Source organism: Oncorhynchus mykiss, chromosome 23 (assembly GCF_013265735.2).
Source record: "Oncorhynchus mykiss isolate Arlee chromosome 23, USDA_OmykA_1.1, whole genome shotgun sequence".
NCBI lineage: Eukaryota > Metazoa > Chordata > Actinopteri > Salmoniformes > Salmonidae > Oncorhynchus > Oncorhynchus mykiss.
In genome coordinates this window covers 1,747,105-1,764,295 of record NC_048587.1, presented here as the reverse complement: position 1 = coordinate 1,764,295, position 17,191 = coordinate 1,747,105, and the positions used below count along the sequence as shown (strand labels likewise).

General features: G+C 46.2%; 1 protein-coding gene across 7 annotated transcripts in view; it reads right to left on the bottom strand.

The window, feature by feature from the left end:
- Window positions 1–277: 277 nt before the first annotated feature.
- The window catches only part of exoc6 (exocyst complex component 6), a 139,633-nt gene continuing 122,719 nt past the window's right edge, over window positions 278–17,191 (bottom strand). For 2 of the 7 annotated variants that reach the window (XM_036959708.1, XM_036959709.1), the window contains exons 20-22: window positions 7,452–7,564; window positions 2,533–2,544; window positions 278–930 (exon numbers count right to left, since the gene is read on the bottom strand). In XM_036959708.1, the coding sequence (XP_036815603.1) occupies window positions 798–930; window positions 2,533–2,544; window positions 7,452–7,564 (258 nt within the window). In that variant the 3' untranslated portion in view covers window positions 278–797. The remainder of the gene's footprint in view (window positions 931–2,532; window positions 2,545–7,451; window positions 7,565–17,191) is intronic. The other 5 variants (XM_036959710.1, XM_036959712.1, XM_036959711.1 and 2 more) reach the window with 4 other exon arrangements.

Genomic DNA, 17,191 nt, shown 5'->3' with positions numbered 1-17,191 from the left:
TATGGAGCGATGTAGAGATCTTCCAGGACGTGTCCCAAATCACACCCTATTCCCTATATAGGGCACTACTTTAGACCAGGGCCCTATTTCCTATATAGTGCACTACTTTAGACCAGGGCCCTATTCCCTATATAGTGCACTACTTTAGACCAGGGCCCTATTCCCTATATAGTGCACTACTTTAGACCAGGGCCCTATTTCCTATATAGTGCACTACTTTAGACCAGGGCCCTATTCCCTATATAGTGCACTACTTTAGACCAGGGCCCTATTCCCTATATAGTGCACTACTTTAGACCAGGGCCCTATTCCCTATATAGTGCACTACTTTAGACCAGGGCCCTATTCCCTATATAGTGCACTACTTTAGACCAGGGCCCTATTCCCTATATAGGGCTCGGGGGATTGGAGCCTATACTTCATGGCTCAGTCCCCTATCTGGGCCACTTCACCCAGTGAACATCAGTTTCCTGTCCAGTCTTCATCTGAGATGCCATCTTTACATTCCTTACATCACCGTGGTGATACAAATCACTGCACTCTCACTATATACAAAACATAGTATTCTGAGCCTTTAAAAAATACATTTCAAACATTTCACTCTTTTTCTCATTCCTGACAGAGAAACTGTTTTAGCTTGATGTCTCGAGTGTGTGTGTGTTGTCTTCCTTTATTTACACTATGCATGGAATCTGGTGAAACTGAAAGGTGATGGCTGGTTGGTGTGTGTATCTCTGTCTGTGTGTGTTTCTGTCTGTGTGTCTCTGTCTGTCTGTGTGTCCATCTGTGTGTGTGTTCTAGGAGTGTTGAGACATCCCATTGACCAGGCTCCTCAGCTGTTTCACCACCGTCTCAATCAGCTTCTGTTTGTCTCGGTCATTCTTCCTGAACTGAGAAAATATGGTGTTCTTCTTACTGGTGTCCTTCATTCTGGAGGAGAGAGAGAGAGAGAGAGCAAGGGAGATAAAGAGAGATGGAGGGGGGAAGAGAGGGAGGGGGGAAGAGAGGGGGGAAGAGGGGAAGAGAGGGAGATACATCAAAACACAGACTGTTGGATGGAGGAGCTGCAGGGTTTTGGCTTATTGCCCACTTAAAGAATAGAGACTTATTTTATTTGATAAATGACCCTTAACCCATACGCTGTAAATGACCCTAACCCATATGGTGTAAATGACCTTTAACCCATATGGAGTAAATGACCCTTAACCCATATGGTGTAAATGACCCTAACCCATATGGAGTAAATGACCCTTAACCCATACGGTGTAAATGACCTTTAACCCATACGGTGTAAATGACCCTAACCCACATGGAGTATATGACCCTAACCCATACGGTGTAAATGACCCTAACCCATATGGAGTATATGACCCTAACCCATACGGTGTAAATGACCCTAACCCATATGGAGTATATGACCCTAACCCATATGGAGTATATGACCCTAACCCATACGGTGTAAATGACCCTAACCCATACGGTGTAAATGACCCTAACCCATACGCTGTAAATGACCCTTAACCCATACGGTGTAAATGACCCTAACCCATACGGTGTAAATGACCCTAACCCATACGGTGTAAATGACCCTTAACCCATACGCTGTAAATGACCCTAACCCATATGGTGTAAATGACCCTTAACCCATACGGTGTAAATGACCCTTGACCCATACGGTGTAAATGACCCTTGACCCATACGGTGTAAATGACCCTAACCCATACGGTGTAAATGACCCTAACCCATATGGTGTAAATGACCCTTAACCCATACGCTGTAAATGACCCTAACCCATATGGTGTAAATGACCCTTAACCCATACGGTGTAAATGACCCTTGACCCATACGGTGTAAATGACCCTTGACCCATACGGTGTAAATGACCCTAACCCATACGGTATAAATTGCCCCTAACACACAAAGGTGTAAATGACCCTAACCCATACGGTGTAAATGACCCTAACCCATACGGTGTAAATGACCCTTAACCCATATGGTGTAAATGACCCTTAACCCATATGGTGTAAATGACCCTTAACCCATACGGTGTAAATGACCCTAACCCATACGGTGTAAATGACCCTAACCCATATGGTGTAAATTACCCTTAACCCATACGGTGTAAATTACCCTTGACCCATACGGTGTAAATGACCCTTGACCCATACGGTGTAAATGACCCTAACCCATACGGTATAAATTGCCCTAACACACAAAGGTGTAAATGACCCTTGACCCATACGGTATAAATGACCCTTGACCCATACGGTATAAATGACCCTAACCCATACGGTGTAAACGACCCTAACCCATACGGTGTAAATGACCTTAACCCACAAGGTGTAAATGACCTTTAACCCACAAGGTGTAAATGACCCTTGACCCATACGGTATAAATGACCCTTGACCCATACGGTGTAAATGACCCTTGACCCATACGGTATAAATGACCCTTGACCCATACGGTGTAAATGACTTTCAATGGACACCAGACTATGGGAAGAAACAAATAAGCCAAAACGTGTAACATACCCCCTGTAGACTCTGCATGGTAGAGGTTCAAAGATCAAGTAGACAAGAGAAAAGAACAAGAAGTGAACATGTAGATTACAGATACAGACTAAGAGGTCTAGTAGTAAATATGTAGATAACAGATACAGACTAAGAGGTCTAGTAGTGAATATGAAGATAACAGATACAGACTAAGAGGTCTAGTAGTGAATATGGAGATAACAGATACAGACTAAGAGGTCTAGTAGTGAACATGTAGATAACAGATACAGACTAAGAGGTCTAGTAGTGAATATGAAGATAACAGATACAGACTAAGAGGTCTAGTAGTGAATATGTAGATAACAGATACAGACTAAGAGGTCTAGTAGTGAATATGTAGATAACAGATACAGACTAAGAGGTCTAGTAGTGAATATGTAGATAACAGATACAGACTAAGAGGTCTAGTAGTGAATATGTAGATAACAGATACAGACTAAGAGGTCTAGTAGTGAATATGTAGATAACAGATACAGACTAAGAGGTCTAGTAGTGAATATGTAGATATGTAGATAACAGGTACAGACTAAGAGGTCTAGTAGTGAATATGTAGATAACAGATACAGACTACGAGGTCTAGTAGTGAATATGAAGATAACAGATACAGACTAAGAGGTCTAGTAGTGAATATGTAGATAACAGATACAGACTAAGAGGTCTAGTAGTGAATATGTAGATATGTAGATAACAGATACAGACTGAGAGGTCTAGCAGTGAATATATAGATAACAGATACAGACTAAGAGGTCTAGTAGTGAATATGTAGATGTGTAGATTACAGATACAGACTAAGAGGTCTAGTAGTGAATATGTAGATAACAGATACAGACTAAGAGGTCTAGTAGTGAATATGTAGATAACAGATACAGACTAAGAGGTATAGTAGTGAATATGTAGATAACAGATACAGACTAAGAGGTCTAGTAGTGAATATGAAGATAACAGATACAGACTAAGAGGTCTAGTAGTGAATATGAAGATAACAGATACAGACTAAGAGGTCTAGTAATGAATATGTAGATATGTAGATAACAGATACAGACTAAGAGGTCTAGTAGTGAATATGAAGATATGTAGATAACAGATACAGACTAAGAGGTCTAGTAGTGAATATGTAGATATGTAGATAACAGATACAGACTAAGAGGTCTAGTAGTGAATATGTAGATAACAGATACAGACTAAGAGGTCTAGTAGTGAACATGTAGATAACAGATACAGACTAAGAGGTCTAGAAGTGAATATGTAGATATGTAGATAACAGATACAGACTAAGAGGTCTAGTAGTGAATATGTAGATAACAGATACAGACTAAGAGGTCTAGTAGTGAATATGAAGATAACAGATACAGACTAAGAGGTCTAGAAGTGAATATGTAGATAACAGATACAGACTAAGAGGTCTAGTAGTGAATATGTAGATATGTAGATTACAGATACAGACTAAGGGGTCTAGTAGTGAATATGAAGATAACAGATACAGACTAAGAGGTCTAGTAGTGAATATGTAGATATGTAGATAACAGATACAGACTAAGAGGTCTAGTAGTGAATATGTAGATAACAGATACAGGCTAAGAGGTCTAGTAGTGAATATGTAGATAACAGATATAGACTAAGAGGTCTAGTAGTGAATATGTAGATAACAGATACAGACTAAGAGGTCTAGTAGTGAATATGTAGATAACAGATACAGACTAAGAGGTCTAGTAGTGAATATGTAGATAACAGATACAGACCAAGAGGTCTAGTAGTGAATATGTAGATAACAGATACAGACTAAGAGGTCTAGTAGTGAATATGTAGATAACAGATACAGACTAAGAGGTCTAGTAGTGAATATGGAGATAACAGATACAGACTAAGAGGTCTAGTAGTGAATATGAAGATAACAGAGACAGACTAAGAGGTCTAGTATTGAATATGTAGATAACAGATACAGACTAAGAGGTCTAGTAGTGAATATGAAGATAACAGATACAGACTAAGAGGTCTAGTAGTGAATATGTAGATAACAGATACAGACTAAGAGGTCTAGTAGTGAACATGTAGATAACAGATACAGACTAAGAGGTCTAGTAGTGAATATGTAGATTACAGATACAGACTAAGAGGTCTAGTAGTGAACATGTAGATATGTAGATAACAGATACAGACTAAGAGGTCTACTGGTGAATATGTAGATAACAGATACAGACTAAGAGGTCTAGTAGTGAATATGAAGATACCAGATACAGACTAAGAGGTCTAGTAGTGAATATGTAGATATGTAGATAACAGATACAGACTAAGAGGTCTAGCAGTGAATATGTAGATAACAGATACAGACTAAGAGGTATAGTAGTGAATATGTAGATAATGTAGATTACAGATACAGACTAAGAGGTCTAGTAGTGAATATGTAGATAACAGATACAGACTAAGAGGTCTAGTAGTGAATATGAAGATAACAGATACAGACTAAGAGTTCTAGTAGTGAATATGTAGATAACAGATACAGACTAAGAGGTCTAGTAGTGAATATGAAGATAACAGATACAGACTAAGAGGTCTAGTAATGAATATGTAGATATGTAGATAACAGATACAGACTAAGAGGTCTCGTAGTGAATATGAAGATATGTAGATAACAGATACAGACTAAGAGGTCTAGTAGTGAATATGTAGATATGTAGATAACAGATACAGACTAAGAGGTCTAGTAGTGAATATGTAGATAACAGATACAGACTAAGAGGTCTAGTAGTGAACATGTAGATAACAGATACATACTAAGAGGTCTAGTAGTGAAAATGAAGATAACAGATACAGACTAAGAGGTCTAGTAGTGAATATGTAGATAACAGATACAGGCTAAGAGGTCTAGTAGTGAATATGTGCATATGTAGATAACAGATATAGACTAAGAGGTCTAGTAGTGAATATGTAGATAACAGATACAGACTAAGAGGTCTAGTAGTGAATATGAAGATAACAGATACAGACTAAGAGGTCTAGTAGTGAATATGAAGATAACAGATACAGACTAAGAGGTCTAGTAGTGAATATGTAGATAACAGATACAGACTAAGAGGTCTAGTAGTGAATATGTAGATAACAGATACAGACTAAGAGGTCTAGTAGTGAATATGTAGATAACAGATACAGACCAAGAGGTCTAGTAGTGAATATGTAGATAACAGATACAGACTAAGAGGTCTAGTAGTGAATATGTAGATAACAGATACAGACTAAGAGGTCTAGTAGTGAATATGGAGATAACAGATACAGACTAAGAGGTCTAGTAGTGAATATGAAGATAACAGATACAGACTAAGAGGTCTAGTATTGAATATGTAGATAACAGATACAGACTAAGAGGTCTAGTAGTGAATATGAAGATAACAGATACAGACTAAGAGGTCTAGTAGTGAATATGTAGATAACAGATACAGACTAAGAGGTCTAGTAGTGAACATGTAGATAACAGATACAGACTAAGAGGTCTAGTAGTGAATATGTAGATTACAGATACAGACTAAGAGGTCTAGTAGTGAACATGTAGATATGTAGATAACAGATACAGACTAAGAGGTCTACTGGTGAATATGTAGATAACAGATACAGACTAAGAGGTCTAGTAGTGAATATGAAGATACCAGATACAGACTAAGAGGTCTAGTAGTGAATATGTAGATATGTAGATAACAGATACAGACTAAGAGGTCTAGCAGTGAATATGTAGATAACAGATACAGACTAAGAGGTATAGTAGTGAATATGTAGATATGTAGATTACAGATACAGACTAAGAGGTCTAGTAGTGAATATGTAGATAACAGATACAGACTAAGAGGTCTAGTAGTGAATATGAAGATAACAGATACAGACTAAGAGGTCTAGTAGTGAATATGTAGATAACAGATACAGACTAAGAGGTCTAGTAGTGAATATGAAGATAACAGATACAGACTAAGAGGTCTAGTAATGAATATGTAGATATGTAGATAACAGATACAGACTAAGAGGTCTCGTAGTGAATATGAAGATATGTAGATAACAGATACAGACTAAGAGGTCTAGTAGTGAATATGTAGATATGTAGATAACAGATACAGACTAAGAGGTCTAGTAGTGAATATGTAGATAACAGATACAGACTAAGAGGTCTAGTAGTGAACATGTAGATAACAGATACATACTAAGAGGTCTAGTAGTGAATATGAAGATAACAGATACAGACTAAGAGGTCTAGTAGTGAATATGTAGATAACAGATACAGACTAAGAGGTCTAGTAGTGAATATGTAGATATGTAGATAACAGATACAGACTAAGAGGTCTAGTAGTGAATATGTAGATAACAGATACAGACTAAGAGGTCTAGTAGTGAATATGTAGATAACAGATACAGACTAAGAGGTCTAGTAGTGAATATGTAGATATGTAGATAACAGATACAGACTAAGAGGTCTAGTAGTGAATATGTAGATAACAGATACAGGCCAGACTAACCAGTCTAGCAGGACAGAAAAACTACAAACTGACTACACATTCAGTAGAGACAGTAGAACTACAAACTGACTACACATTGAGTAGAGACAGTAGAACTATAAACTGACAGCACATTGAGTAGAGACAGTAGAACTACAAACTGACTACACATTGAGTAGAGACAGTAGAACTATAAACTGACAGCACATTGAGTAGAGACAGTAGAACTACAAACTGACTACACATTGAGTAGAGACAGTAGAACTACAAACTGACTACACATTGAGTAGAGACAGTAGAACTACAAACTGACTACACATTGAGTAGAGACAGTAGAACTACAAACTGACTACACATTGAGTATAGACAGTAGAACTACAAACTGACTACACATTGAGTAGAGACAGTAGAAACGGCAGTACTCACTTTTCCAAAAGTGCTAGTGCAGTGGAGGGGTTGACCCGAAGGTACTTGGAGGTGGGCTGTCCGTAGTCAGCCAGGTACGTAGACCAGTCCCACACCATGAACAGGTCCAGCAGCTGAATCAACACACAGAGAGGACAATATTCTGGGAGTTAGTGAGGGAAAAGATAGCAGTAAATCACCCTGCATACCACTGCTGGCTGGCCTCTGAAGCTAAGCAGGGTCGGTCCTGGTCGGTCCCTGGATGGGAGACCAGATGATGCTGGAAGTGGTGTTGGAGGGAAGGTAGGAGGGACTCTGGCCTCTGAAGCTAAGCAGGGTCGGTCCACGTCGGTCCCTGGATGGGAGACCAGATGGTGTTGGGGGCCATGAGGAGGGACTCTTTCCTCTTTCGGTTACTAGTCCAACGCTCTAACCACTAGGCTACCCTGCCGCCCGAATTAAGGGCTAGGGAGTGTGTTCTCAGTCAACAGACCTGGGGGATTAAGGGAGTGTGTTCTCAGTCAACAGACCTGGGGGATTAAGGGAGTGTGTTCTCAGTCAACAGACCTGGGGGATTAAGGGCTAGAGGGAGTGTGTTCTCAGTCAACAGACCTGGGGGACTAAGGGAGTGTGTTCTCAGTCAACAGCCCTCGGGGATTAGGTGCTAGAGGGAGTGTGTTCTCAGTCAACAGACCTGGGGGATTAAGGGAGTGTGTTCTCAGTCAACAGATCTGGGGGATTAAGGGCTAGAGGGAGTGTGTTATCAGTCAACAGACCTGGGGGATTAAGGGTTAGAGGGAGTGTGTTCTCAGTCAACAGACCTGGGGGATTAAGGACTAGAGGGAGTGTGTTCTCAGTCAACAGACCTGGGGGATTAAGGGCTAGAGGGAGTGTGTTCTCAGTCAACAGACCTGGGGGATTAAGGGCTAGAGGGAGTGTGTTCTCAGTCAACAGACCTGGGGGATTAAGGGAGTGTGTTCTCAGTCAACAGACGTGGGGGATTAAGGGCTAGAGGGAGTGTGTTCTCAGTCAACAGACCTCGGGGATTAAGGGCTAGAGGGAGTGTGTTCTCAGTCAACAGACCTGGGGGATTAAGGGCTAGAGGGAGTGTGTTCTCAGTCAACAGACCTGGGGGATTAAGGGAGTGTGTTCTCAGTCAACAGACCTCGGGGATTAGGTGCTAGAGGGAGTGTGTTCTCAGTCAACAGACCTGGGGGATTAAGGGAGTGTGTTATCAGTCAACAGACCTGGGGGATTAAGGGCTAGAGGGAGTGTGTTCTCAGTCAACAGACCTGGGGGATTAAGGGAGTGTGTTCTCAGTCAACAGACCTCGGGGATTAAGGGCTAGAGGGAGTGTGTTCTCAGTCAACAGACCTGGGGGATTAAGGGAGTGTGTTCTCAGTCAACAGATCTGGGGGATTAAGGGAGTGTGTCCTCAGTCAACAGACCTGGGGGATTAAGGGCTAGAGGGAGTGTGTACTCAGTCAACAGACCTGAGGGATTAAGGGCTAGAGGGAGTGTGTTCTCAGTCAACAGACCTGGGGGATTAAGGGCTATAGAGGGAGTGTGTTCTCAGTCAACAGACCTGAGGGATTAAGGGCTAGAGGGAGTGTGTTCTCAGTCAACAGACCTGGGAGATTAAGGGCTAGTGGGAGTGTGTTCTCAGTCAACAGACCTGGGGGACTAAGGGAGTGTGTTCTAAGTCAACAGACCTGGGGGATTAAGGGAGTGTGTTCTCAGTCAACAGACCTGGGGGACTAAGGGAGTGTGTTCTCAGTCAACAGACCTGGAGGACTAAGGGAGTGTGTTTTCAGTCAACAGACCTTGGGGATTAAGGGCTAGAGGGAGTGTGTTCTCAGTCAACAGACCTGGGGGACTAAGGGCTAGAGGGAGTGTGTTCTCAGTCAACAGACCTGGGGGATTAAGGGCTAGAGGGAGTGTGTTCTCAGTCAACAGACCTGGGGGACTAAGGGAGTGTGTTCTCAGTCAACAGACCTGGGGGATTAAGGGAGTGTGTTCTCAGTCAACAGACCTGGGGGACTAAGGGAGTGTGTTCTCAGTCAACAGACCTGGAGGACTAAGGGAGTGTGTTTTCAGTCAACAGACCTTGGGGATTAAGGGCTAGAGGGAGTGTGTTCTCAGTCAACAGACCTGGGGGACTAAGGGCTAGAGGGAGTGTGTTCTCAGTCAAGAGACCTGGGGGATTAAGGGCTAGAGGGAGTGTGTTCTCAGTCAACAGACCTCAGGGATTAAGGGCTAGAGGGAGTGTGTTCTCAGTCAACAGACCTCGGGGACTAAGGGAGTGTGTTTTCAGTCAACAGACCTGGGGGACTAAGGGAGTGTGTTCTCAGTCAACAGACCTGGGGGATTAAGGGAGTGTGTTCTCAGTCAACAGACCTGGGGGACTAAGGGAGTGTGTTCTCAGTCAACAGACCTGGAGGACTAAGGGAGTGTGTTTTCAGTCAACAGACCTCGGGGATTAAGGGCTAGAGGGAGTGTGTTCTCAGTCAACAGACCTGGGGGACTAAGGGCTAGAGGGAGTGTGTTCTCAGTCAACAGACCTGGGGGATTAAGGGCTAGAGGGAGTGTGTTCTCAGTCAACAGACCTGGGGGACTAAGGGAGTGTGTTCTCAGTCAACAGACCTGGGGATTAAGGGCTAGAGGGAGTGTGTCCTCAGTCAACATACCTGGGCGACTAAGGGAGTGTGTTCTCAGTCAACAGACCTGGGGGATTAAGGGCTAGAGGGAGAGTGTTCACAGTCAACAGACCTGGGGCATTAAGGGCTAGAGGGAGTGTGTTCTCAGTCAACAGACCTGGGGGATTAAGGGAGTGTGTTCTCAGTCAACAGACCTGGGGGACTAAGGGAGTGTGTTCTCAGTCAACAGACCTGGGGGACTAAGGGAGTGTGTTTTCAGTCAACAGACCTCGGGGATTAAGGGCTAGAGGGAGTGTGTTCTCAGTCAACAGACCTGGGGGATTAAGGGCTAGAGGGAGTGTGTTCTCAGTCAACAGACCTCAGGGATTAAGGGCTAGAGGGAGTGTGTTCTCAGTCAACAGACCTCGGGGACTAAGGGAGTGTGTTTTCAGTCAACAGACCTGGGGGACTAAGGGAGTGTGTTCTCAGTCAACAGACCTGGGGGATTAAGGGAGTGTGTTCTCAGTCAACAGACCTGGGGGATTAAGGGAGTGTGTTCTCAGTCAACAGACCTGGGGGACTAAGGGAGTGTGTTCTCAGTCAACAGACCTGGAGGACTAAGGGAGTGTGTTTTCAGTCAACAGACCTTGGGGATTAAGGGCTAGAGGGAGTGTGTTCTCAGTCAACAGACCTGGGGGACTAAGGGCTAGAGGGAGTGTGTTCTCAGTCAACAGACCTGGGGGATTAAGGGCTAGAGGGAGTGTGTTCTCAGTCAACAGACCTGGGGGACTAAGGGAGTGTGTTCTCAGTCAACAGACCTGGGGATTAAGGGCTAGAGGGAGTGTGTCCTCAGTCAACATACCTGGGCGACTAAGGGAGTGTGTTCTCAGTCAACAGACCTGGGGGATTAAGGGCTAGAGGGAGAGTGTTCACAGTCAACAGACCTGGGGCATTAAGGGCTAGAGGGAGTGTGTTCTCAGTCAACAGACCTGGGGGATTAAGGGAGTGTGTTCTCAGTCAACAGACCTGGGGGACTAAGGGAGTGTGTTCTCAGTCAACAGACCTGGGGGACTAAGGGAGTGTGTTTTCAGTCAACAGACCTCGGGGATTAAGGGCTAGAGGGAGTGTGTTCTCAGTCAACAGACCTGGGGGATTAAGGGCTAGAGGGAGTGTGTTCTCAGTCAACAGACCTCAGGGATTAAGGGCTAGAGGGAGTGTGTTCTCAGTCAACAGACCTCGGGGACTAAGGGAGTGTGTTTTCAGTCAACAGACCTGGGGGACTAAGGGAGTGTGTTCTCAGTCAACAGACCTGGGGGATTAAGGGAGTGTGTTCTCAGTCAACAGACCTGGGGGACTAAGGGAGTGTGTTCTCAGTCAACAGACCTGGAGGACTAAGGGAGTGTGTTTTCAGTCAACAGACCTTGGGGATTAAGGGCTAGAGGGAGTGTGTTCTCAGTCAACAGACCTGGGGGACTAAGGGCTAGAGGGAGTGTGTTCTCAGTCAACAGACCTGGGGGATTAAGGGCTAGAGGGAGTGTGTTCTCAGTCAACAGACCTGGGGGATTAAGGGCTAGAGGGAGTGTGTTCTCAGTCAACAGACCTGGGGGACTAAGGGAGTGTGTTCTCAGTCAACAGACCTGGGGATTAAGGGCTAGAGGGAGTGTGTCCTCAGTCAACATACCTGGGCGACTAAGGGAGTGTGTTCTCAGTCAACAGACCTGGGGGATTAAGGGCTAGAGGGAGAGTGTTCTCAGTCAACAGACCTGGGGCATTAAGGGCTAGAGGGAGTGTGTTCTCAGTCAACAGACCCGTGGGATTAAGGGCTAGAGGGAGTGTGTTCTCAGTCAACAGACCTGGGGGATTAAGGGCTAGAGGGAGTGTGTTCTCAGTCAACAGACCTGGGGGATTAAGGGAGTGTGTTCTCAGTCAACAGACGTGGGGGATTAAGGGCTAGAGGGAGTGTGTTCTCAGTCAACAGACCTCGGGGATTAAGGGCTAGAGGGAGTGTGTTCTCAGTCAACAGACCTGGGGGATTAAGGGAGTGTGTTCTCAGTCAACAGACCTGGGGGATTAAGGGCTAGAGGGAGTGTGTTCTCAGTCAACAGACCTGGGGGATTAAGGGAGTGTGTTCTCAGTCAACAGACCTGGGGGATTAAGGGCTAGAGGGAGTGTGTTCTCAGTCAACAGACCTGGGGGATTAAGGGAGTGTGTTCTCAGTCAACAGACCTGGGGAATTAAGGGCTAGAGGGAGTATGTTCTCAGTCAACAGACCTGGGGCATTACGGGCTAGAGGGAGTGTGTTCTCAGTCAACAGACCTGGGGGATTAAGGGAGTGTGTTCTCAGTCAACAGACCTCGGGGATTAAGGGCTAGAGGGAGTGTGTTCTCAGTCAACAGACCTGGGGGATTAAGGGCTAGAGGGAGTGTGTTCTCAGTCAACAGACCTCAGGGATTAAGGGCTAGAGGGAGTGTGTTCTCAGTCAACAGACCTGGGGGATTAAGAGCTAGAGGGAGTGTGTTCTCAGTCAACAGACCTCGGGCATTAAGAGCTAGAGGGAGTGTGTTCTCAGTCAACAGACCTCGGGGATTAAGGGCTAGAGGGAGAGTGTTCTCAGTCAACAGACCTGGGGGATTAAGGGAGTGTGTTCTCAGTCAACAGACCTGGGGGACTAAGGGAGTGTGTTCTCAGTCAACAGACCTGGGGGACTAAGGGAGTGTGTTTTCAGTCAACAGACCTGGGGGATTAAGGGCTAGAGGGAGTGTGTTCTCAGTCAACAGACCTGGGGGATTAAGAGCTAGAGGGAGTGTGTTCTCAGTCAACAGACCTCGGGCATTAAGAGCTAGAGGGAGTGTGTTCTCAGTCAACAGACCTGGGGGATTAAGGGCTAGAGGGAGTGTGTTCTCAGTCAACAGACCTGGGGGATTAAGAGCTAGAGGGAGTGTGTTCTCAGTCAACAGACCTGGGGGATTAAGAGCTAGAGGGAGTGTGTTCTCAGTCAACAGACCTCGGGCATTAAGAGCTAGAGGGAGTGTGTTCTCAGTCAACAGACCTGGGGGATTAAGGACTAGAGGGAGTGTGTTCTCAGTCAACAGACCTGGGGCATTAAGGGCTAGAGGGAGTGTGTTCTCAGCCAACAGACCTTGGGCATTAAGGGCTAGAGGGAGTGTGTGATGGCTGCTGCTGTGTTGAATCACTTTTAGGAGCCGCAGCACTTCAAAACGTGAGTAGCGGGAGAGAGTAAACTTTACCTAACAGAGGAGATTAGGGTTGGGGTTACCCCAGTAACCCTAGCCCTGTCAGGCAGTACCGTATAAAGTGACTTCATGGCTTCTGCACCACCCAGTACCTCTCATTCACAGGAAGAGGAGCTGGGAGACAGACTGGTGCTGTGAAGACCGAAAGCCCCTCTCAGTGTATGCTAATGGCAGGGGACTGGGAAGCTGCTGGGTGGTCTTTATGAAGGGGTCTATAGAGCCAGAGGCTTACCACTCCTGCTCTGCTCCCATCAGAGTAGAATGGACCACTCCTGCTCTGCTCCCATCAGAGTCCTCAGGTCTGTACCTGCTGTCCTGAAGCCCCAGTATGTCCTCAGGTCTGTACCCGCTGTCCTGAAGCCCCAGTATGTCCTCAGTTCTGTGCCTGCTGTCCTGCTATCCTGAAGCCCCAGTATGTCCTCAGGCCTGTGCCTGCTGTCCTGCTATCCTGAAGCCCCAGTATGTCCTCAGGTCTGTACCTGCTGTCCTGCTATCCTGAAGCCCCAGTATGTCCTCAGGTCTGTACCTGCTGTCCTGCTATCCTGAAGCCCCAGTATGTCCTCAGGTCTGTACCTGCTGTCATGAAGCAACTGGGAATCCTGTAATGACCCCTTATAACCCTAACCTTAGCCCAGGATCATAGAGCAGATGTGAGTACCTGGTACCTGACTTCACCTGGCGCCTGCTGTACTGGCCCCTGTTTCAGGTGGGAAGCCTTAACCCTATCCCAACCCAGGACTTCAGAGCTGCTGAGGCTCGTTAGCTGCGAGTGATGTTATATGATATGACTGTCTGGAGAGTGTTCTCTGCTCTGACTCTCAGCCAGCCACAAGTTATTCAACCTGGTACTAATCCCCTGGAAACACTTCCCACGAGGAAAACCTGGTACTATAATCCCCTGGAAACACTTTCCCCCGAGGAAAACCTGGTACTAATCCCCTGGAAACACTTCCCACGAGGAAAACCTGGTACTAATCCCCTGGAAACACTTCCCACGAGGAAAACCTGGTACTATAATCCCCTGGAAACACTTCCCACGAGGAAAACCTGGTACTAATCCCCTGGAAATACTTCCCACGAGGAAAACCTGGTACTAATCCCCTGGAAACACTTCCCACGAGGAAAACCTGGTACTAATCCCCTGGAAACACTTCCCACGAGGAAAACCTGGTACTAATCCCCTGGAAACACTTTCCCCTGAGGAAAACCTGGTACTATAATCCCCTGGAAACACTTTCCCCCGAGGAAAACCTGGTACTAATCCCCTGGAAACACTTCCCATGAGGAAAACCTGGTACTAATCCCCTGGAAACACTTCCCACGAGGAAAACCTGGTACTATAATCCCCTGGAAACACTTCCCACGAGGAAAACCTGGTACTAATCCCCTGGAAATACTTCCCACGAGGAAAACCTGGTACTATAATCCCCTGGAAACACTTCCCCCCCGCAGGGAGCACAGCCGAGGAAAACCTGGTACTAATCCACTGGAAACACTTCCCCCCGAGGAAAACCTGGTACTATAATCCCCTGGAAACGCTTTCCCATGAGGAAAACCTGGTACTAATCCCCTGGAAACACTTCCCCCCCGCAGGGAGCACAGCCGAGGAAAACCTGGTACTAATCCCCTGGAAACACTTCCCCCCCGCAGGGAGCACAGCCGAGGAAAACCTGGTACTAATCCCCTGGAAACACTTCCCCCCCGCAGGGAGCACAGCCGAGGAAAACCTGGTACTAATCCCCTGGAAACACTTCCCCCCCGCAGGGAGCACAGCCGAGGAAAACCTGGTACTAATCCCCTGGAAACACTTCCCCCCCGCAGGGAGCACAGCCGAGAAAAACCTGGTACTAATCCCCTGGAAACACTTCCCCCCCGCAGGGAGCACAGCCGAGAAAAACCTGGTACTAATCCCCTGGAAACACTTCCCCCCCGCAGGGAGCACAGCCGAGAAAAACCTGGTACTAATCCCCTGGAAACACTTCCCCCCTGCAGGGAGCACAGCCGAGGAAAACCTGGTACTAATCCCCTGGAAACACTTCCCCCCCGCAGGGAGCACAGCCGAGAAAAACCTGGTACTAATCCCCTGGAAACACTTCCACCCCGCAGGGAGCACAGCCGAGGAAAACCTGGTACTAATCCCCTGGAAACACTTCCCCCCCGCAGGGAGCACAGCCGAGGAAAACCTGGTACTAATCCCCTGGAGACACTTCCCCCCCGCAGGGAGCACAGCCGAGGAAAACCTGGTACTAATCCCCTGGAAACACTTCCCCCCCGCAGGGAGCACAGCCGAGGAAAACCTGGTACTAATCCCCTGGAAACACTTCCCCCCCGCAGGGAGCACAGCCGAGGAAAACCTGGTACTAATCCCCTGGAAACACTTCCCCCCCGCAGGGAGCACAGCCGAGGAAAACCTGGTACTAATCCCCTGGAAACACTTCCCCCCCGCAGGGAGCACAGCCGAGGAAAACCTGGTACTAATCCCCTGGAGAGAGAGAGAGACATCGAGAAAGAGTGCATGTGGTGTGTGAGAAACAGTGCGTACTCAGTTTGTACATATTTTGAACCATCAATGTCAAGCGTCAAAGGAAAATGACGAGACATTTCTTGAAATCAATGGAGGACATCATTTGAGCTGAAGGGAGAGAAAATACAGTCCGACTACAGAATGAAATGTTGCCTATTCACATGTCATATGTTGCTTGACTACAATATTTTATCTTGATACGTTAATAAATACATTATTTGAACATTATACCCGCCTACGTACCGTAAATCGCAACCCATTAATAAGTCAATAGGGCTAACTGGCTAGCTATTACTGTTAGCTAGCCAGATAGCCACGAAGAATTGTCAGCTAGCTAGCTACCCACGAAAAATGTACATCTACCTTGCATAAGGTCATTTTTGCATGTTAAACTAGCTTGCTAGCTAGATTATTACGATTCACATATCTAGCTGATAATTTTGAAGTACAAATAGAGGGAGTGCTGCTCTGAGTGAGGTATTACAGTAGGGGGAGTGCTGCTCTGAGTGAGGTAACACAGTAGGGGGAGCGCTGCTCAGCGTGAGGTAATACAGTAGAGGGAGTGCTGCTCTGAGTGAGGTAATACAGTAGGGGGAGTGCTGCTCTGCGTGAGGAAATACAGTAGAGGGAGTGCTGCTCTGAGTGAGGTAATACAGTAGGGGGAGTGCTGCTCAGCGTGAGGTAATACAGTAGAGGGAGTGCTGCTCTGAGTGAGGTAATACAGTAGGGGGAGTGCTGCTCTGCGTGAGGAAATACTGTAGGGGGGGTGCTGCTCTGAGTGAGGTAATACTGTAGGGGGGGTGCTGCTCAGCGTGAGGTAATACAGTAGGGGGAGTGCTGCTCAGGGTGAGGTAATACAGTAGGGGGAGTGCTGCTCAGCGTGAGGTAATACAGTAGGGGTAGTGCTGCTCAGGGTGAGGTAATACAGTAGGGGGAGTGCTGCTCAGCGTGAGGTAATACAGTAGGGGTAGTGCTGCTCTGCGTGAGGTAATACAGTAGGGGTAGTGCTGCTCTGCGTGAGGTAATACAGTAGGGGGAGTGCTGCTCAGCATGAGGTAATACAGTAGGGGGAGTGCTGCTCAGCGTGAGGTAATACAGTAGGGGGAGTGCTGCTCAGCATGAGGTAATACAGTAGGGGGAGTGCTGCTCAGCGTGAGGTAATACAGTAGGGGGAGTGCTGCTCAGCGTGAGGTAATACAGTAGGGGGAGTGCTGCTCAGCATGAGGTAATACAGTAGGGGGAGTGTGAGGTAATACAGTAGGGGGAGTGCTGCTCAGCATGAGGTAATACAGTAGGGGGAGTGTGAGGTAATACAGTAGGGGGAGTGCTGCTCAGCGTGAGGTAATA